The sequence below is a fragment of the Athene noctua genome, chromosome 2 (assembly GCF_965140245.1).
Source record: "Athene noctua chromosome 2, bAthNoc1.hap1.1, whole genome shotgun sequence".
NCBI lineage: Eukaryota > Metazoa > Chordata > Aves > Strigiformes > Strigidae > Athene > Athene noctua.
The window spans coordinates 142,016,823-142,039,961 of NC_134038.1; the positions used below are offsets into that span (position 1 = coordinate 142,016,823).

A 23,139-nucleotide genomic window follows, 5' to 3' on the forward strand; every position below is an offset into this window, starting at 1 on the left:
TGTCACCATATGATCTAAATTCAATTTATTATCTGGAAATCATAAAAAACCAGACTACTACAGCTGGAGGCTTATGTCTACAAACACACTGTAGAAAGACTGTTGCTGCAGGTGTCAAACATTTGCACACACCCTTGCTTCTATTTGCACAGTCCAGTACTATCTCTTGCTGTAGTCTCAATCAAGTCATTGAATTGTGAGCAGATGCAAATACCTGTATCTAAACTAACACATTTTTTTTTATTATTTTTTTTTTTAGTTAGGTTGTGAAAGTAAAAAGTTGTAAATCACTTACTAGGGACCCTCCTTGGGATTCTGCTGGGAATTCGGAAATGGCACTTTGTTAGACCCTACATTTCAAGGTGGGAACCAACTCAACTTCTTGCAATATATCACGTTCCAACAACCAAACACATAACCAAATCTGGTTTAGGATGCATAATGTACAAATAAGCCTTTAATTTTCCAAAGCAGGGATGACAGGAATGCACCTAGGGCTGAAAGAAGAAACCCATGGATCCCTACTAGACACAGACATCCAGATCTTGCCAGAAAGCTTTATACAGTGTCGGTGTACTGCTCCTGTATCGTGAATTGTCTTAATGAAATTCAGTGTTGCACTGTTGGCACAACTGCAGCTTGAGTTCACCCCACGTGTTTGCCAGCTAATTAATAAGCGATCAAAACACAATCAGCATGCGTGTGTTTACACTCACTCGTAAATCATCCTTTACGTTTCACTCTGCTGCACATTCCACTCATGCAGTTCACAGCTTCCACATATGTGAACATTATGGCACATATGTAATGTTTTAGAAACTAATAGCTGAGCTCGTGAGACCCTACAGGCAGCAGATCAATTTGGCAGTATTATGTTTACAGTTGGATTCAATGATCTTAAAGGTCTTTTCCAACCTAAATGATTCTATGACATCTCTTCCTTGTTGGACGGACGATTACTGCTGAATGTTACAGCCAGTCAATCCTAAGATCCATTAATTTTTTGGCCAGGAAAGAAACCTATACAAAATAAGAAAATTGGAAGGGGAAAAACGATGAGGGTGATACAGCTGCTGCATACTGGTGTCTGTTCAACAGAGTGATACTGGTGAAAAATTCTGTAAGAGAAACTGGCTGATGATGCTCATTAAGAACTTCCCCCTTAACAATAACCAACCTCCTCCGTACCTGTCATGCCACAGTGATTAAACTTTCTTGCCATGAATGTACATCTACCAATTCTCACACCTTGGCCATACATCTTCCCTTTTACAGGTCATTCACTACTCTTCCAGGTAAAAAGGGGAGGTAAAGAGTAATTAGATCATTAAATCCTTTGTGTTTGGGATGCTGAGAATAACTGGGGGAAAGCAGAAAGCAGCAGAAAGAGCTAACAGGGTCTTTTGGAGAACAGGCACACATAACCCATGCTACAGTATCAGGATCAGCAGAAATTTCAGGAAAACTCTTACACAGAGGTGTAGAAAGGCAAGGAGATGGACAAATGCACTGAGTCTACCTGCAATACCTTTATCACACAGATGCTCTGGCTCTAAGAGCAACTTAAGTCTATAGTTACATGTTCTAGAGCTGGCCCACTAGGTGAGATTCACATAATCTAACATTAGATATTTATGATATAGAGGTCTACAGTTGAGTTAGTCATCCAGGGTTGTCTTTACACCTGATGGAGAGAAATAACCATTATTTCATTCAAGATCAATTTTCATAGAATCATAGAATAATTCAGGTGGACGGGGACCTCAGAGGTCTCCAGTCCAATCTCCTGCTCAAAGCAGGTTCAATACAAGTGCAGAGCAGATTTCTCAGGGCTTTATCTAGTTACATCTTGAAAATCTCCAAGGATGGAGACTGCACAACTTTCTGGGCAGCCTCTTCCAGAGTGTGACTGTGTTCATGGTGAGAAAGCTTTTCTTTATATACAACCAAGACCTCTCTTGTTTGAATTTATGTACATTTTTTTTCCTCATCCTCCTACCATACACCTCAGTCAAGAGCCTGGATCCATCTTCTTGATAGTCTCCTCATATGCACTGCCAGGCACTGTTAGGTCCCCCGAAGATGTCCCTTCTCCAGGCTGAACCTACCCAGCTCCTTCAGTCTTTTTTCACAGGACAAGTGCTCCAGCCACTGACTATCTTGTTTGTCCTCTGCTAAACTAGTTTGTCAGCATCTTCCTTGCCCCCTTTGGGAAAGGGCCCAGAACTGGACACAGTATGTGGTCTAGATGCAATCCAATGAGCACCAAATAGTGGAGGATAATCACTGTCTTTTATTTGCTGAGTATATTCTTGTTGTTACAACCTGGTATACTCTTGCCTTCTCTACTACCAGGGCATACTGCTGGTTCATCTTCAGTTTGCTGCCTACTAACATCCCCCAGTACCTTTTCAACAGAGCTGCCACCCAGCCAGGCAGTCCCCAGCCTGGATTAGTGCCCAGAGGCAGGATATTTGTCCTGATGGAATTTCAAAAAACTCCTGCTGGCACATTCTTCCAGCTTGCCCAGGTCTCTCTGGACAGGAGCCCAGTTCTGAAGCACATCAACTGCACCCCTGAGTATAGGATCATGTGTAAATTTCACAAAATCAAGCCCCACTGCCTCCTCTGCATCATTAATAAAGTTGTTTGTTGTGGTTTGAGCCCACAGGGCAACTGAGCACCACACAGTTGCTCACTCACCTATTCCCCCTCAGAAATGGGAAGGAGAAAATAAAGTAAAAGGCTCAGGAATCGAGATAAGGTGAGGGAGGGATGAGTCACCCATTACAGCCATGGGCAAGAGACAGAATTGTCAGGGGAAGAAAAAGAACATGAATTTAATTCAGACAGTAACAACAACACTTAACAGACAGAGTAGAACAGTGAGAAGCATTACCACATCTTTAACACCTCCTCCCACCTCTCCCTTCTTCCTGGGCTCAGCTCTGCTCCAAGTTTCTCTATCTCCTCCCAGTCAGCAGTGGAGGAGGCAGGGAATGGGGTTGTGGTCCTGTCGCTTCTCCCTCCACAGAGGGAGGACCCCTCATATTCATGGGATCCCTGTCATGGGAGACAGTCTTCCACAAACTTTCTCTGACATGAGTCCTTCCAAGAGGCTGCAGCATTTCCTGTGCTGCTTCTGCGTGGATCCCTCCTGCATGTCACAATCCTCCCAGCATCAAACTATAGCAGCAGGTGCTTCTTCCCCCAGAGTCATGGCCTTCTTCAGGTGCAGCCATGTGCTACAGCGTGGGGTCCTCCATGAGCTGCAGGTTGGTATCTGCTCCACCAGTGACGTCCATGGGCAGTGGGGTGGCCCTGATGACTCACCACGGGCTGCTGGGAGGGTACACCAGCACACCCTGCTGCCCTTCCTCCCCCTTTCTTCCACTGACCTCAGTGTCCACATATGTGTCCTCCTCACAACTCATCCTCACAACTCCCACTCCTCCTCACAGGTTCCCCTTCTTAAATATGTTATTGCTGAGGCGTGGCCACTGTCGCTAATTGGCCCGGCCTTGGTGCAAAGGTGTGTCCGACTTAGAGACGGGGGAGCTTCGAGAAGCTTCTCACAAGAGGCCACTGCTGTAGCCCCCTCCACTGCTACCAAAAAGCCCACAACACACACAAACCCAGCACGCTGTTGAACACAACAGGTCCCAGGATATATCTCTGTGCACTCCACTTGTTACTCCAGGTAAAGTGTAACGTATTAACCACGACCCTCTGAGCTTAGCCACACAATCAGTTTTTTACCCGTCTAGTTGCCCTCCTGTCTAGGCTTGTAAGGTCCTAGCTTGGATACAAATATATTGTGGGAGCCACTGTTGCACTTTCTTGATGAATTCACTTAAAATGGCATCTACTGCTTTCCCTTCATTCACAGATCCAGTCATTTCATCACAAAAGACAATCAGTTTCATCAAGTGTGATTTACTCTTGCTAAATCCATGCTGAGTTTTCTCAATCACCTTCTCTTTCATGTGCCCAGAAATGTGTTCCAAGAGGATTCACTCATTTACCTGGCAATGAAGTGAGGCTGACCAACCTGTAGGTCTCTGGATTGTCTGCTGACCTTTTTTTAAAGGCAGGCACAACCTTTGCCTTTCTCAAGTGTTGAAAAACTCCCCTGATCTCCATGACCTTTCAACGATGACTACGAGTGGCCTTGTTAGAACATCAGCCAGCTCTCCCACACCCTTGGATGAAGACCATTTGGTCTCAGGAACTCAAGCAATCCCTGTCTTGATCTTCATCCACTGCTGCTAGTCCTGCACCTCCTTGAACCTTGCCTCTAAGCTCAGAGGCCAGTAAGACTGTCAGTGAAGACTAAAGGAAATGAGGCATTGAGTATTTCAGTTTTATGTAGGTTTGTTGTCACTAAATTGCCCACTCCAATCTCTCTGATCTCTTTTAGATATTTGATGTAGGATGAGGTGGATCACAACACAAATCCTACTGACTATACTGGTCTAGTATGATTCTAATGGCACTCTTGGGTGACAATTCATATGCAGATACCTGCAGCATCTGTCCTGACTACATTTATTCAGCCGAATTTTACCTAACGTATCTATGAAGATCAGCCATCTAAAGCTTTAGATGGTGAGTTGGCCCTTCCAGTTTCCACTGTTTCTCATGCAAGGTATCTCCTAATTCTGATGAAGTGGTATTTTGTTGTTTAACTAGATTTAGCTCCTGGAACTTAGCCTACATTAAAAAGGTCTGTAGTAATTTCAAACGTTAGTTCATTTGCAATAGAGCAGTAAGGAATGTCAATAAAACAAACCATACTGACCTTGCCGTTTGTGGTATCATTTCCAAATCTCTACTCTTGAACTGACATAACTTCATTCTTTCTTAAATAAAAGGCTCTGAACTTAAAGGTTACTATCACTGTCCTTCCCCTGAAAATGTTCCATTACCACTGAATTTTTTATTAAGGTATCCCACTGTGCACAAAAAGCTATTTTCACTGGGTTGTATAAATATTTGATGTAGCTCAGTTGATGAAAAGCTATTTTGATGGTCTTGCTTCTGATTTACAAGAAGCATACGGGAAATGATTTCTTACTTTACCATGACAGCTTTCCTAGCGGGCAACAATTTTCCCCTTGTTGTCTTTGAACTACAAATTCCCTTTATCCAGGAAACTAACCTTTAGGCTGCTGTTGCTCTCAATGAGGAAAACTAGCTATCTGTGGCTTTATGTGGCATGTGACCTGAATGTTGGCCTTTGCTTCATATTTATATATTCCTCCCTCCTCCTGAATCTTTTCACCTTCAGTACACACAGAGAAAAATAATCCCATAGTGATGATAAAACTCCCAGACACTTCAGCGGATAAAGGTGACTATATCTGGCCAAATGCATCACTGGTTCACCTCTGTCAGAGGCAGTGCGAATACAACACAATCAATCTGACCCTCTAAAAACCCGAGTACTTTCCTCTTCCAAACAACTCACATTTTGTTTCATTTGCTTTAAGTACTATCCATGTTTTCTGGATGGTTGGCTGGCTTTTTCTAAGTTTGAAAGACAGGAAATTCACAGACAGAATGGTAAAACAAATACAAGAATGCCAGGCATTTGAAGACCTGCAGTTCAAAAGAACTGAAGATGAGCAGGCTTGTGATTACTCTTAGACATCAAAATAAAACCTTAGTTTTGATGACTCCTCACACTGCTGATTGAAGACTCACTGTTATAGGAAAGAAAGAGACCCTACCTGTTGCATCCTTTCCATTTGCAATTGTTATTAACCTGTAGCTTGCTGCTACAGTCTCCATTTCTCACTAGAAGAGGGCAACGGTGAGGCCCTATGATCACTTTAGATCACCCAGCAGGATCAGTTTACACCTGGGACTATAGGCAGAATTAGTAATGACATAAACTGGATGAAAAACACCAGTAAGTAACTGAAGTCCAAATATAAATAACTGTTATTTGTCAACATAGGAACATTCAAGGACCAGCAAGCTGCTGTTTCTAACTTACTAGCAAAATCTGAATACATTTAATATATGGTATAACTCTTTGTGGTTTACATATTGTAATTTGCAACTGTGTTATATTTCTGGTTATAATTATCTGGTACAATAAGCAAAAAGAAACAACTGTTACCAGTGAACTTTAAAACTCTTTTAAAGACTAATTATTAAACTTTTGGCAGAAGCAAGAAACAGATTTATGACTACTGGCAATCTGGAAATCTTCTTCATTGGGCATTCCAAGGACAAGGGGGAAAAGAAGAAGATAATGACCCTGCTTTTAAGTCTAATAAGCAAAATAATGAATTTGTACTTTAAGCAGAAGAGAAAAAAAAACAGTCCCCAGAACAAAGAAAGTGTGTAATATTACCTTAATTTAGAAGAGGATTAATAGGTGAATAAGGAGACCAGCTATGAAGAGCTGGATAGGCTGCCATAAAAGACTAGAAAAAAGTAAGGAGCTGAGAAGCCCTCAACTCCCTCTTTCTTCCCTCCTCCCTACCCTGGAGTGTTTCATACTGGTTGGCATATGAATGAAAAAGCTGTTCTGTTTCTCTGCAGCAGAGGAAAAATTCAGGATTTAAATCATAAACATTTAACTGCAACTGATAGCAACTTACAGATGTTCTTAGCAAATGTTCTTCTAATAGCATGGGCATGTTCATGGTGTTTTAAGTAACTGTTCTAACTAATACACTAATTAGAAACCTTAACTCTGAGCTTTTTGACTTCTAAACCTATTCTTCTTGTAACTGTAAACCACTAATAAAAATGTTCATTAATTGTTCATCTTCAATCTCTAACTTAATCCTGAATCTGTCTACTTTTACATAATTCATTGTCTTGTTTGCATCGAAGCTTTACTGTCATCACTCAAGCCTACTTTATCTCCCTCTGCAAGCAGTTATTCAGCACTCCTCACTCTGGCATCCGAAGTATATGAACTTCCCCTAGGCCTCTGTTATGTAAATGAACTTTAGAAGTTTAAATAACAGAAAAATGCTGTGTTTAAAGCATTTTAGAGTTCACTGATAAGCCGTTTTTATTAAAGAAAACACTGAGTCTAACAGAGCCAATTAGGTTTACGTCTATGAGTTGCAATTTATACATATAAAGTAAATGACCATTTGTTTTTAAGCAAGTTAACTAGCAATTACAAGGCTTTCCAGGAAGCTGTGTGGAAGCATTCCATCAGCTGAACTTTAGACCTTCCTTTTTTGCTACTTGCTTGCAAAATGAAAAATTAGGATTGCCTGTTAATTTCCTGATTGACTTTTACCAGAACCGACTCATATTACTGTGTTTTGTCATGGGTCCTGGAATTCTGGCCAGTAGCAAATGGGAAGATGATGCTCTGGAAGCAGCTCCCCTGTAATTTCGAGGTACAAACCCACTAATCTTAGTAGCAGTGACCAATCTATGGGGTTACCACATTTCTTTCGTAGAATACAAACCAAACCAAAATCGGGTAAAAGAATCAGCTATAAGCACTTTAACCATGAAGTATACTAGTCACATAATTTTCCAGTAAAATTAATCTGGCTGTAACTTCAACATTTTTATGTATGAGTACTTCCATTGGTTTGCTCTCAAGGCCCCCTGATTATGCCTCTCGGATCCCTACTATGCAACAAAGTCTTTCTTTGTACAGCAGGCTTGTCTTCAAAGCTATGGTGGCCAAAAGCGTAGTACAGACTGGCTACAGTGTTAAGCTGGACTCAGTGCCACATTTTCACAACATGCAAAAATCCTTTTTTTTATCTCCTCTTCTTAAATTAAGACCAACATTTATCCATCACTCATATCAACACACTAGCTGGGATGAAACAAACATAGAAGACAATTCTGTAGTGCCATCAAGGTGGAAAGGGTCTCTGCAAGAACTGGGAGTAACTGACTACAGGCTGGCCAGATGAAACCAGAGGGTCCATACACCGACCTACAATCAGACCCAGATGCAGTTGTGGCTGGACAGCTAAGAGGAAAGCCACTTTTCCATTTATGTCATCTGCTTTACAATCTTATTAGCTTAATTCATTTTACTTGGTACTGTTTATTAACTCTGTATATTTCTGCAATTAGAGGATCATTTCTAGTATGTTTATAAAATACAATACATGATCTGTTTTCCTTATTCAAATGCCAGAATACTTCCTGTGCTTTCATTCCATTTCACTGAAATGGGCTGATCTGAAACAAATCTGCCCCAAGTCTATATTAAAGCACCTCCCAAATGTCTTCTCTTCAAAGATAACAACCTCTATTAGAGGAGAAAGGAAAATAATCACAGCATAATGCTTTCTGTAATTTCCATACCATTTACCATTCCATGGCTGAAGATGGCGGTTACCAATGAGCCTCCTTTCCTGAAGTGATCTGTCATGTGCTCCAGCCAATTTGCTTCTAAGCTGTTGACAGTTTGCCCATTCCGGGAGATTCTCATAGGAATAGTCACTGTATAATACTGGCTGCATCTTTGTGGGGTTTTTGGCTTGTTGAAGAGAGCGAAGATCTCTGCTTCTACCAAAAAGCAAAAAATGGAGTAATGCAACAACCATATCATAATATTTCAGCCAAAACAATGTATAACCCACCGTTTGGCCTTGCCCAATTACACTGTGAAACTGCAGAAAGTACTTTGGGATGTGGTTATCTCCTCAATACATTTCTGCAATGTCCAACACAGTAGGCTCCCAAACCCTAATACGGTATTTTGATTGCTGATAAAATAAAGACAGTAATACCTGAGTACTAATGCACAACCCCCTCACCAGAGTTATCAGCATAAACCAAGATAGGAAAACATGCTCCAAAAACTGCTTTAAGTACTGTAGCAGTCACAAAATCACTAAAAATTAACACACAGAGTACCCTTTACTTTTCTATAGAAGAGCTGTGACACTGAGGACAGTTCAAATACGAAATCTTACTGCAGATTTAGGAGGAACTGCATTCTGTAGATCATGGCCATTAAATTAAAGTATTAAATAACCTGGGTTTGATAATACAATGGCATAGAACCAGCAAGTGATAGTCTCATCTAAAGAAAATGCAATAAATCATTAACACAGAGACTATGCTAGCTGGTTTGTTGATTTACTCTGGGTCTGAGCCAAGGTGAGACCTTAACCCAAAAGAAAATTAATTTTGAAAGGGGAATCATGAAGGGTCTTACAAATGAGAACATTAGAATTTCTAGACTCTGCTCCATATCTCCTTTAGTATATCACAGGAGCAGTTAATGTAGGTACCACCACAAAGAAGTCATTGTTGACAGCAAAGTCACCTCTGTGCCCGGCAAGATCATGGAGCGGATTCTCCCAAAACTTCTGCTAGGGCACAAGGAAAATGAGGAAGAGATTGGTGACAGCCCACATGGCTTCGCTAAGGGCAAACCATGTCTGAAAAATTTAGTGACCTTCTATGACGGGATTACAGAGTTGGTGGATAAGGGAAGAGCAACCGACATCATCTACCTGGACTTGTGCAACACATCTGACACTGTCCCACATGACATACTCATCTCTAAATTGGAGAGACATGGATTTGACAGATGGACCACTCGATGATAAAAGAACTGACTGGATGGTTGCACTCAAAGAGTTGTGGTCAACAGCTCAATGTCCAAGTGAAGAGCAGTGATAAGTGGCATTCCTTGGGGATCAGCACTGGGACTGGCGCTATTTATCACCATCTTTGTTGGTGACACGGACAGTGGGATTGAGGGCACCCTCAGCAAGTCTGCTGACGACACCAATCTGTGTGGTGCGGTGGACACGCTGGAGGGAAGGGATGTGCCATCCAGAGGGACCTGGACAGGCTGGAGAGGTGGGACCATGCCAACCTCATGAAGTTCAACAAGGCCAAGTGCAAGGTCCTGCACATGGGTCAGGGCAATCCCAAGCACAAATACAGGCTGGGAGATGAGGGGATTGAGAGCAGCCCTGCGGAGAAGGACTTGGGGGTATGGGTGGATGAAAAACTGACTATGAGCCAGCAATGTGTGCTCACAGCCCAGAAAGCCAACTGTATCCTGGGCTGCATCAAGAGAAGTGTGGCCAGCAGGTTGAGGGAGGGGATTCTCCCTCGCTACTCCACTCTCCTGAGGCACCACCTGCAGTGCTGTGTCCAGCTCTGGGGCCTCAACATAAGGAGGACACAGACCTGCTCAAGCAGGTCCAGAGGAGATCACAAAGATGATCAGGGGGGCTGGAGCACCTCCACTGTGAGGACAGGCTGAGAGAGTTGGGGTTGTTCAGCCTGGAGAAGAGAAGGCTCCAGGGAGACCTTATAGCGGCCTTCCAGTACTTAAAGGGGCTACAGGAGAGATGTGGAAGAAAACTGTATCAGGGAGTGTAGGGATAGGGCAAGAGGTAATGGTTTTAAACTGAAAGCAGGTAGATTTAGATTAGATATTAGGAAGAAATTCTTTCCTGTGAGGGTGGTGAGACACAGGTTGCCCAGAGAAGCTGTGGCTGCCCCCTCCCTGGCAGTGTTCAAGGCCAGGTTGGACGGGGCTTTGAGCAACCTGGGCTAGGGGAAAGTGTCCCTGCCCAGGGCAGGGGGGTTGGAACTAGATGATCTTTAATGTCCATTCCAACCTAAACCATTTTAAGCAAAATAAGGAAAAAAAAAAAAAAAAAAAAAAAAGGAAAAAGATGAGCTGTCACAGCCCTGAATTGGAAGCAAGTTTTAAGGTTTTAAGTGCAGATTGACCTAAATTCTCAGAAGGGTACAACTGTCAATAAAATTACCAATAAAAAAGTATGTGGACATTAGTATTTTACTTATTAATGGAGATGAAAATCAATGATAAAATTTCTATTGACTTCCAAATGCCTCCCAAAATAAATTAATACAAAAGCTATAGACATTATATGAAATTCATTCATGCAATAAGCTTCTGTTTCCAAGTTATTGTATTCTAAGTTCAAGTATTAAAGTAAAGAAAGAGATGTCAAGACAAATGTTAAAATTAATCTCTAACAAACATCACTGAGCAAGAAGTACTGTGTACTGAAATATTGCAAAAGATACTAGAAGGGAGATGCTCAGAGACAGGCTGGCAGCACTTGAAGAAGAGAACAGGAAACTGACAATATAAACAAACGTGGAACAGAGACTGAATCTCAGACTTGAACCATGATTCAAATAGAGTAAAAAGGAATAAATTGTCAACAGGAATCCTCTTGCTGTTTACCTCTTGTTTAGAAAGAACAAAGTTATGGTAATTGTAACTCAGAAGAGCATATACATAAAAATTCTATGATCATTTTGATTCTGACCCCCAAAATAGACTCATGTTGGAAACTGAGATCTTTCTGGTGCATATTAAGACATTATACTAACAATAGGAAATCATGGAACTGAAAATCCATAGGGAAATGATAATATGGATTTGACACTGGGCTGTTGACAACATGCATTTAAGATGTGTGGGAGTCTTTCAGTGGTTGACTTGGTTTGTCACCATTAGTGAATGTATACTGTATCAGTCCTAAACACTGAGACAACAGTTTTCACCAGAGAGCCTGACTGCTGAAGCATGGACAAAGACACCTTTAGTTTGGTAGTAGGCAACACAGCACTTTTGGACATATCATTGGAATATCTGTGCCTTGTTCACAGGCAAAAAACAAGCACTATAAAATATTAATGAAAAAAAAAAAAAAGCAGCATCAAAATAGCACCTGAATAGTATACAACTTAAAATAAAGAACAAAACCAAGATTCCACACATAGTAAGAAATATACTTTTTTTTTTTCTGAAGTTTTATGTAGGGAAGGAGATCAAGCGTGGTAACTTCCTATGGAATAAGCAGGCTAACTGAAAAAAAACGCGAACACCTGATGCTTTCTATCTTCATGTTCCCAAGGAAGGATGGAGAACTGGTGCCAAAGACTGAAATACATTTTCCATGGGAGGAAAAGGGACCGCTGTAATAACAAAAATTCATACAAGAGTAATAAAGAAATCAGCAATGTTGTACAGGCAATAGATTTGGGAAAATCCTGCTGTAGGTGAGCTGTCACATAAAGCTGCCTTCTCAGACCTTCAGTCTTGGAAAGTATTTGCAAAACTCACCAACTAAAAAAATTGTATGAGAAAGAAAGATAAACAAGGAAACTAAATGAAGTTTTAAAATAAACCCTCTTATCCAGCAAATCAGCAGCTGTAATAAAATCCTGGGGTGTTACAGATAGAAGTTGGGAAGATTGAAGGTGATCATTTCACATTACAGAAATATTAAGAACATGGTTACTTGCAGCAAAAGATTTTCACTGTTCAGTATGGACAAGAATGGCATTAAAAAGATGATTAAACTTGGTGGTTAACTCTCTCAAAGACGGTGTATATAAACAGAAAGAACTGGTCTGTTAGACTTGGAGATAACTAATTTAGGACTATAAAACTAAGAGAAATTTTATAATGTGTATGATTCTAGTGTAAACCAGAACAAATTATTCAAATAATAGCTATGGTTTGACAGAATCTGGGTGCCCCCTTTCCCAACAAAAACTGAATAAAGTATGGTGAAAGGTTACAGAGTATGATCCAAATATGATGGCAAAAAGCTAATTACTCCAAAATGCAACGGAAATCAAGACAATAGTCCAAGGAGGGTACAATGCAAAGTCATTCTCAGTCCTATATACAAAATCCCCAAAGGGGTAGGATTGTTTGACTGAATCTATGTAAGATATAAAGAATAGGGATAAATTCAAGTCCAGGACAGTACTAGCTGAAAGGAACGTAGATGGAATTTCCTTACGTAGCTTTGTAGCTTGTAAGGAAAGTAAGCCAAGCAGTAAGAGAAATGAGTGTACATGCTGTCTTCTAGGTTTTAAGCAAATACAGGAAAGAAAAATATTTTGAGGTTTAAATTGGGGCAAGAGTATTTTTTTCTGATGAATTTTCATTTTCTAAATTACTCTGGTCTACACCCTATTTTGAACTACAACTCCTGCTACTGAAGTAACCTCTGAGCAAGAAGCACCTTAAAGGAGGGTATTTTGAGACCTCAGCTGAGACTGTTGGTTTTTGATGGCATAAAATTACATTAAAAAGTGGAAAGCAGACCCAAGGAGAAATATGTCAAAGAAATAAAAGAAAGAAAACTGGTATATGAAAACAATCTTATCAAAAAATGAGAATTGGAAGGCAAATTATTAGGAGCACCATTACCAAGAGGATCTTTATTAAGAATAGCAAACATGAGCCATTAATTAAAAATAACTGTGGCATTCCAGAAATTACAGTTCTGGCTGTAGCACTGACCCCAGCCTGACTACAGGATACTAGGAGACTTCAGAGTCCAGATCACATATATTCCTGTTGTTCCTGATGTGGTTTAATTTTAGCTATCTGGTCACCTGCTACAAAGGGGCTAACTGTGATAAGTCTTTGTGACTTACTCACTCTATTCCTGCAAAACCTTGTCAGGCAGATTAGCAGAGCTTTTTATTCAAATAGACAAAAAGGATACAAAGATTAAGATCTCTCAGGTTATTGCAACAAATAAAGAAATGAACCAACTCAGCTGAAGAGCATATAAAAATAAGTTTTTATGCTCAGGCATACAAACGGGCCATAACAAAGTTGTACCTGCTTGTATTATCTCTTCCTTTGCCATCAGACTTACACTCAGTTATTGTGAATCATATAACCATGCTGAAATCATGTTAAGTGGCTCATTTGGTGCATCTTTTCTTTGCTATCACAATGGCAAGGTCCTTCCCACATCCCCACCCCCCAAAAGGAGCTGGGAATGTAATTGAGGCAATTTTAACTTGGCTTTTATGTATGAGAGGTCACTACAATACTTACTGCCCGTAAGTGGTTTTAAGCACCGTGCTGGTGTTACATTCTCTGCAAGTCCATTTGGCTTGTCTGCCACTTCTGTTACACTTGGATTCACATGTTGAAACTGTTCTTCGTTTCCCTTTGCAGACTTGAGATTCAGCTCTTCAGCATCCTGTCCTTCACCTTTCCAGCTCTCCCTGGATGTGGCACATTGGTCAGCACTTTCGTCACTCAGTGCTGGAGTACTGCTTCCATTAATGCCATCTATTTTCTCGCCGTCTGGTGAAGCATGATCCTCGGGGTAATTTGAAACATTTTTATTATCTCTTGATTGCACAGGGTTGTTACTGGCGGGTGTCAGGGAGGCGCTTACAAGACAGTTCTTTTGGGCATGGTACTGAGGTATAATTCCAACAAATTTCAAGCCTTGACTTGCAGCATCTTGAATCTAAAAGTCAAAGAAGATTAGATTTTTAACTGTCAAGCTGTCTTAGCTAAAGAGAAATACAGAATATAACACCCTCCAAGCCAGCTAGCATGTCATTTTGCTATCTTTGTCCACCACCATAAGAAATTGACAATTTACACAAAAAGTTACATTCTAGAGAAGCAGGATGAAAAGTTCCCTAAACAATCTGAAATAATAAAAGAAAAAAAAAAAAAAAAAAAGGAGAGAGAGAGAGAAAATGCCTACATATTTCTTCACAAGGAATAAAGTATCTTTGAAAATTTTATTTATGCTAAATTACCAGAAATGTTATTAGTCACAAAAAGTTTTAGTATCAAACTTACAAAGCCAAGGACTTGATATTATATCTTCTGCTGTATTAGGTGTGTGATTATGACATTTATGCAAGAAAGCGTTATTAATTCTCACTGTTATATGCACCATTATAACAACAGTTGTTGTTTGTCCTATTTTGGATTGACATACAAATGGTAAATTTCATATAATGAGTACATAAAAGAAAAGCTATTTTAATACATCACTTTTGGGAAGGTACAGAACTTGGAACAGAAAAAGGCATAAGATGAGCTAAGAAGAAAAATGTAAACTAAGGGGTGCCATTAACAATCCCTTATGCTTTAAGTAAAGGAGGAAAATGAAAGAATCAAATCACAAAAGAGCCTAAGAAAAACACATTGGGCTAGTAGTAATGACAATTAGATAAAGCCAGAATTAACTAAGAAAGGTCTGAAACAAAGCAGAAAGAGAAATCTCTTTTAGGCAGACTCAGCACTACAGATGCACCATCCATTCAAGTCACCAGCCTCACACTCCTTAAACACAAAGAAGCTGCAGTGACAGCCAGAATTCTGTGAAAATATGTGAGTGTCTGCTGATGCATTTATCAAAATCACCCACTGAAAAGGAAAGGTTTCCATGTAATGTATGCTCTTCATATAATATAAAGTCTAAACACACATAAATATTTCAAAAAGAAATGCCTTGAGAATAGAGAAATAATTTCACTTTCTCTGCATACTATGTAATCCCAGAGAGTTCAAGTGTCTTAACTATTCTCTGAGGCTCAATTTAGTATGAATGTATGTTAAACAGTTCAGGCCTTTTTTTTTTTTTTTTCAACAGCAAGTAAATAGGAAGAATTTTGTACAGTTTGTGTTTTTTTTTTTAATGTAAAAGGAAGCTCATTTCTGCATCTTCCCTACCCAGAATTTTTTTTTTTTTTTTTTTTTAAATGAATCATCTACTTCCTGGTAACACGTTACTGTTCTGAACACACAAACCTACAGATACCTGATCAACAACAAGAACTTCCTCTTTTAAATCACTTACATTTTCCATATTAAATTAACTCTTGATTTCATGATCACAGGAGCTTAAACAGAGCTCTCCAGGAAACAAGGCGATGATCTTCACAGGTGTTTAGCCTGGTGAACATGGGATGCTGACTTCACTAAAGCTCACTGCTAAAAACGACAGACAATAACCTCCAAATAAAAATACTACTAGCAGTATCCTGATCAAATGAGCATCTGTCTACAAAGAAAGTTAGCATGTACCTAGCTTGCTCAGAAAGGTTTAAGTGAATGTCCATGATAGATTCATTCATAATATGCTTAATGGTCCTGACTCCCTGTTGTAACTTTACAAATACTTTTTCATAGAGTCAAAGATTTATGAATACAGTTCACCTCTTATCACTCACTTACAGGCACACCACTACATTTGTTTAGTAGGTTGTAGGGCAGCTAATTATAGAAATTTAACTAGTATGCAACTGTTAACAGTTTGAGGATAGTACATACGTAGTAATTTTACTGGTCTTTGTCAATAAAGACTGCTTGTCAATCTGTATCAGACTCTCCCACGCTGTGGTTTGGATGAGAACAGCTTGCACAGCTACTGTAGCAATGTTTTACAGTCTTGTCTCACTCAGAAAAAAAGTGTTTGTTCTAAGGAATACCTGATGCTGCGGTTTTTCTTCTGAGGGTCTTGTTCTCAGAATGGAAATAGAGGAACTAAGGACTGAATGACCGTCTAAGCCCTATCACCCTAACATTTTAGCAAAAATACTTAAAAAGAGACTGTATCTTCAAGGTCCTTTCCCAACAAGTTAATTGGTAGTACATAGAATACAAAAATCTTATTTAAACCTGCATTTCAAATTTTCCCTATTACATAAGGAAGCATCAAGCATCTCATTATTTTCAATAAAGGCAATTAAGCAGGAAATGTTACCTCAACAGTGCCATGTAAGCTGCAGAACAGCGAAGTGATGTATCAGCAGACAGTCTTTCCTTCCAACTTTCCACAAAACCATGAAGAGGCTCACTCTCATCATTAATAAAGTACAAAGCCTGAACATTTTCAAACTACAAACAAAGACCATTTGATTTTTCAGCATCTGTTGAGAGCTTAAATAGTACAAATTTTCAGTTGCCTTCACATCCAGAATGAATGATGCCATCCAGGATACATTCACATTTCCTGTTTCCTGTATTTGAAACACTAATTATTTGAATTATAAAAAACAAAAAACCAGGCTTAAACAAGCCCAAACCTCAGTACCTGGACAGATCATGCCCAGAAGCTACCCCAGGCAGAAGGAGTGTTTCTACCAGCCACCACTGTGTTTCTACCACCAACCCACTGTGGGCTTTGGACCCTTTGAGGCATCCTGTGCTGATACACACAGACAGATATGTCTGTTCCAGCCTTTTGGGAAAATATCCTAACATATGCTATGTTGGGAATCAGTAAGAGGGCAACACATGAGAGAAAGCAGGGGTAAAACTTAACTGAATGGGAAGAATATGATGCTACTCTGACGGGGTCACCCAGACATATTCCAGATCTGATAAATACTACAACTACTTGTCTTTATGTGCCAGTTTAGAGTACTAACAAACCATACTAACAAAGGTCCTTGTCATACTACATTGTATGACTAAATGAGAGGAAAAAGCATAAAAACCAGAGAAACTGCATCTCCACCACTTACCACATCAGGAAAAAAGCTAGATTAAAAAAGCCCTTACATTAGGTGATTCATGCTGATTTCAATTGCTTTACTGGCCTTTTTTTGTAATTTAAATATGATACATAATTGCTCTTACATTCTAGGAAATTTTAAAAAGGGAAGTTCCAACAAAATTTAAAATAAATTTTTAAAAAATTATTTGGTTCTTTCCCCAGATAGGAACAGAAACATTTTTATTGCCTCATAAAATGCTGCTTGGATGACATCAACCACCAATACAAGAACAGGCTTCCATCACAAAAAATGTTACTGTTCAACAACAAAAGCAGAACTTAACTCATTTATTTCAATCTGGATAAACCCCCAAATGGGCATATCCAAATTAATTTATAACTGGTTTGCAACAAATTGAATTTACACTAGTTTAAAAATAGAACCTGCTTTAAGAAGGGGTGAAATTTCCTGTGTACAGAGGGACAAGGCAGTTAAAGAATTTAATGTCATCCCTATAATTTGCTTGATTAGAAACCTGGCATTTTCCCTGAGGGGAAAAAAATGACAGATTTAGCCTTTGCTATCTGTGAAATAAATATCAAATCTCCCACTAACTGGAGTAGGAATAGGAATAAGCACCACGTCCAACCCCAGTGTCACTACCTTAATTGAATTTTAGCTGGGGCATTTGTGTTAACATTCTTAACATTTGTGAAGTGTTATTGTTTACTTTAGAACTGACTGACTGCTATTTTTATACTGCATTTGGAAAAAAGGAATAGTCAGCAGCACAAAGCTGTGTCGCTAAACATTATGTTGATGTGGCAAATTTATGTCCCATCTTTTTAAATACTTCTGGTTCTCTTGAAGGCTCCCTACCTAACTGGAAAATGGCCAACAGTCTAATCTAAAGATCTGTAAAACCACACCTGGCAATAGTATGGCTGAATGGAAACTACTTGATTTTAAACTATAGGCCTCATGGCTATGAAAGAAATGCAGAGATTCCAGGTTGAAAGCTCATTTTGAACAGCCACGTACAGGTTTTCTTTTCAAATCTGTTTAGAATAAAGACACTTGGCAAGTTCACTGTGCAGTCCACATTTGTTTGTGATTCTGCATTTCTTGTTGCATTATCAGCTCTGTAATAATCTCCATTATGGTACTACTTATAAATACAGAAGCTCGAGGGTATAGATCCCATGCTGAACAGAATCATGTATTTTTGTCAGCCTTGGTAATTGCTTACAGGGAGATTCTGTACATTTCTCCCACAGGATGGCACACAGCAAATCAAACACTTCTGCCAAGCTCAGGATAGTATTCCGCCCACATCAGTAAACATTAGAAATAATGCACAGCAATTTAATAATCAGGATGTCTCTCTTAGATAAGAATTTTCAAACAAATGATTTAATAAGACAAGTGTTAGGAATTTCTCTTAACTCTTGTATGCCAGCAGCTGGACATTTCTGGGATGCATCCAGAGGAAAAGCAGTTTTACTAATGTCATTAAGGCACTTCAGCTTACAGCAGTCCTAAACGGTCTCAAGGCTTACACTTCCTGATGATCTGGAAAAACACACCTTCAAAACCTAGGCATTAGGACTGAACATTACATTAACAGGTTTGCTATATGGTTCATGATATAACAAGGTAGTGAAAAATGTCACAGCAACCCAGTAAAGGGGACTGCTGCTAATATAAAACCAGAAACAATTTACTAAGAACACCCATAGCAAAAATGCATTTGGAGGATGGACAGTGTTCTCTAGAAGCAATGAACTGATTTCCCAATGGTCAGATGTATTTAGTTAGCTCTGCAGTGAACTAAGGGAAAGACTGTTACATAGTTCTGTGGATGGCCAAACATGGCCTTTGAAATAACAGGTTGTTAATTTTGCTCAGACCTATCTATTTAAATCAAGCATAAACTGTCTCAGCCAATAAAACAAATGTTTGTCTGTCTGTCTGTTTATTTGGTGGTTGGTTTTCAAAGAACAACATTAGAGGCATCAGACCTCATAATGTGCACCAGAAACAAGACCATTATATTATTTTACCTTTTTTTTTTTTTTTTTTTTAGGATTCAAGCAAATCTCCTTTGACAACAGACATAGCACCAGGGATCTTCATGCAAAAACCATGATGTTGTGGTTTGAGAAGAAAGTTATGTACTATGTGACAGGAGTTGGAAATGGAAAAGGATGTTCAAGACTACAGTCTTCCAACTATGCCCTCCTTCATTAATACTTGGTACTATATGCTTCATCATAAATACTGCACATCCCCCTTCTAGTTTTTACATTTCTGAAAACAGATGAAAATTAAGACAGGCTTTTAGTTTGCCTCTGATATTTCTGTAGTTCTCACATGCTCCTTCCTGAGAAGACAATAACAGTCATCAAGAGTTTACTGCTTCTTTTAAAATCAACTAAGCTTAGCTAATGTTCTGAAGGAGGGATTTAGTTATTCCTAAACAACTCAAAACTGTTGCAACTTTGGCATTTTTTCATCTCTAATACTACCTTACAAAAAAGATTAATTCTACTCATCAAACACCAAAACAGAAACTGCTAATCATTTCTCTCTCCTGTTACACTGAGACTCTGTTTCACTAGTTGCAGATTTCCAAACCATGAAACCTTTCTGACCAGGATGTTCTGTCATTTAAGCCAGTATTTCCCATGCATTCTCCTGTTTACACTCACCAATTCTGAATTTGACATAGATATTTCATGTTCATATAAATATAAATAAATATAACTGTAGCTTTTCAGAATCACAGAATCATTCAGGTTGGAAAAGACCCTTGGGATCATCAAGTCCAACCATCAGCTCTATTTTACAAAAGTTCTCCCCTACACCATATCCCCCAACATCACATATCTAAATGACCCTTAAACACATCCAGGGATGGTGACCCCACCACATCCCTGGGCAGCCCACTCCACTGTCTGACCACTCTTTCTGGGAAATTTTTTTTCCTAATGTCCAGTCTAAACCTCCCCTGTTGCAGTTTAAAGCCATTCCCTCTTGTTCTATCGCTAATTACCTGTGCGAAGAGACCAGCACCAACCTCTCTACAATGTCCTTTCAGGCAGCTGTAGAGAGCGATGAGGTGTCCCCTCAGCCTTCTCTTCCTCAAACTAAACAGTCCCAGCTCCTTCAATCGCTCCTCATAGGATTTGTTCTCCCAGCCCTTCACCAGCTTCGTTGCCCTCCCAGTCTGCATTCAGGCTTTCAAATGACTGAGTATTTTCACTGTCAATTACATCAAAATAGGCCATCAGGGATAAAACACCGGAGGGATGCCTTGAAAAATGGTATCATAATCCCAAACCACAGAGTTGTCTTTTAAGCAGTGTTGTTGACAGTGTTTATATTGACACTTCCAATGAAAATCTTGACCAGAATTTTACTGTTTGGGACTTTTAGAAAGAACTTTACAGATCCAAGAGAAGATAACAGAGTCCAAAAACAAAGCTAAAAACTAATCAGTTTCTTGAAGAAACAGTTGTACACTGCCTTTCCATCCTTGTGGTACACAGCCCATTCAACAGAACCACTGACCTGACACTTCAAGCTCCTGTTGCATTTGTGGTAGAACATAACAGGGCACTGAACAGGTAAAAGAAAACAAGCTTTGCAGTTTTACAACATGTTCATTGGTAGTAGCCTCTGCAAAAGGGAACTGAAAGCTACAAACAGAACAGGGAGAAATGTAATGAAGCAAGTACTGCTATGCTGAATAAAACAGAAGATAGGCTCTTAAAACAGTGCTGCCAAGAGATATTAAGTTACAAAAAGTTATATGTCTCCCGCTAGGGCAGCCAATGCTGGGATGAGAGTAACAACTTGAAATTCCTCTTCAGCTTGTGTTAGCTGTACATTCATTCCTGAGAACAATATAATCATACTAAACACATTGGGCAGCATGGTGTGAGTACACTTGTTCCTTTCAGCATATCTCACTAGATGACAGCTCTTGAAACCAGACTGTCTCATCCTCTGTGGTCTTGGGCGCGATGATTCTTCTCAAATTATTACCTTATTTTAGCATCTGTTCCTTCACAGAACTGTCAAAGGGTGAACATTGTCGGACAAAGGCTACAAAGGTACTGTGACTGCATGTAACATACCTGCATCCTCCCATCCTTGCCCTAAACTCTGACAAAAAAATCCTGAATTTATCCATGTCATTTAAGATTTATTCCCTAAAAATTGTTTTAGACATGGGATAAACTTCTAGGAAGCAGCCAGCTATGCTCACTTAACCCAAATACTTGATACACACCATCAAAAAACAGTCTGTAGAAACTCTGTCACAAGTGCTTCCTCTAGAAAATAGGCATTTTAAAAATGCAGACCATGTCTTGTGCATGAACCTTTTGAAAGAAACTCCTACACTAATGGGTGAACATAAGCAAGGGGAAAATAAAGACTTACAGAGATAGATGGTTGAGTCTTGTATCTAACAACCATTTTAGCTGGATGAACATAATTCTGTGTTCTTTGTAGAACACAAGAAAACAGTCACTTATTTGTGATCATCTAGCACTGATATGATTCAAAACTGGGACACTGATTTAGTCCATCTCTGTCCTAAGCAATGAAAACAAATAAGCAAAAGGTACAGGACAACAGGAATATTTTAAAAATTAAGAATTTGGTCTCAGACTTACAGACTTCACATTTAATTTGCAGGGAACACTTTCTTTTATCTTTATATAGAGCAAAGAGTGTTTCCCTAAAATCACCTTGTTTCATGAAGACATCTGTTACCTGTAGCCAAAATTACAATTTGAACAATTTGCCCATATTTTATTTTAGCACAGTATAAAATATTATCGTATTTATTGTTATTTTTTAAAGTTTTTTTCCCACCAGACAGAAGTGGGATCATTAAAACATCAACTACATACTTTATAACATCTATTTTTATCTTGGTCAAGAGGATGACTCTAAAAGCTGCTGGGGGCAAAGGATTATAAAAGCACAACCAGGCTCCTGGGAGAGTCCTGAAAATAGTTTTGCAATGTTCATGGAAGATGTATATCAACACCACTCTTACAAGGCTTAGTCAAAAGAACACAAGTTGAAAGCAGCTTAACCAGGAACAGATGTTTCCCTTCACACCAGGCTGTTTAAAATACAGTATATGCTATTTTTTTACCATCTCTTGTTATATATACACTTACAAAATGTTAACAAAATGCACTTTAATAAATATTATCACAGCAGATCACAAACAGCTAAACCATTGATGTTGAGTTTCAACTTTTGCTTCATGACTATATCTAAGATCCAAATACTTTAAAATAAAATTGGGGCTCTGTTTGCACTGAAAACATGCAGAAAACAAAGCAGTCAGCTAAGTTCTCAGCAATGTTTTTCATTACACTGTGCTAGAGAAATAAATGTTGTATTGTTCTTTTCCAAATACCCTGGAGAGTGAAGGTTTTGGGGTGGGATTTTTTGGGTTTGTTTTAAGGATGGAAATGATTTTAGAAGAGGTTGAAATCACATCTAGATAAGTAATCCTAGGTAATAAACAGTACTCTAGAGGGGTCATTTTCTAGCAACAGAAGTAAATTCAAACTGCTTATTCATATGAAGAATGATCCTCTGAGCAATATTAAAGACTCAATTTTTCCCCTCTTCTATCTTTTACTGCCACCTGCTCTGACTGTAATACCCTGCAGGAAATTTCTGAACAGGCCAGCTAAAACATGTTTAAAGTAAAGAAGACCATTTAGGATTACAATAACCATCTAAGGAACCCTGGCACCAACAGAGCAATCAGAGACTTCACAGAAGAGATCCTTGTAAGACTGTAGCAACAGAGTGAGTCAAGAAATTCACCAACAGTCTAGCGCTCTTCAGAACACATAAACTGCA

The 23,139-nt window shown here is 39.2% G+C and overlaps 1 protein-coding gene across 1 annotated transcript in view; it reads right to left on the reverse strand.

The window, feature by feature from the left end:
- The window catches only part of RFTN1 (raftlin, lipid raft linker 1), a 101,805-nt gene that overhangs the window by 19,580 nt on the left and 59,086 nt on the right, over positions 1-23,139 (reverse strand). Inside the window, exons 5-6 of the mRNA XM_074898087.1 lie at positions 13,823-14,246; positions 8,311-8,514 (exon numbers count right to left, since the gene is read on the reverse strand). Coding sequence (XP_074754188.1) covers positions 8,311-8,514; positions 13,823-14,246 — 628 coding nt within the window. The remainder of the gene's footprint in view (positions 1-8,310; positions 8,515-13,822; positions 14,247-23,139) is intronic.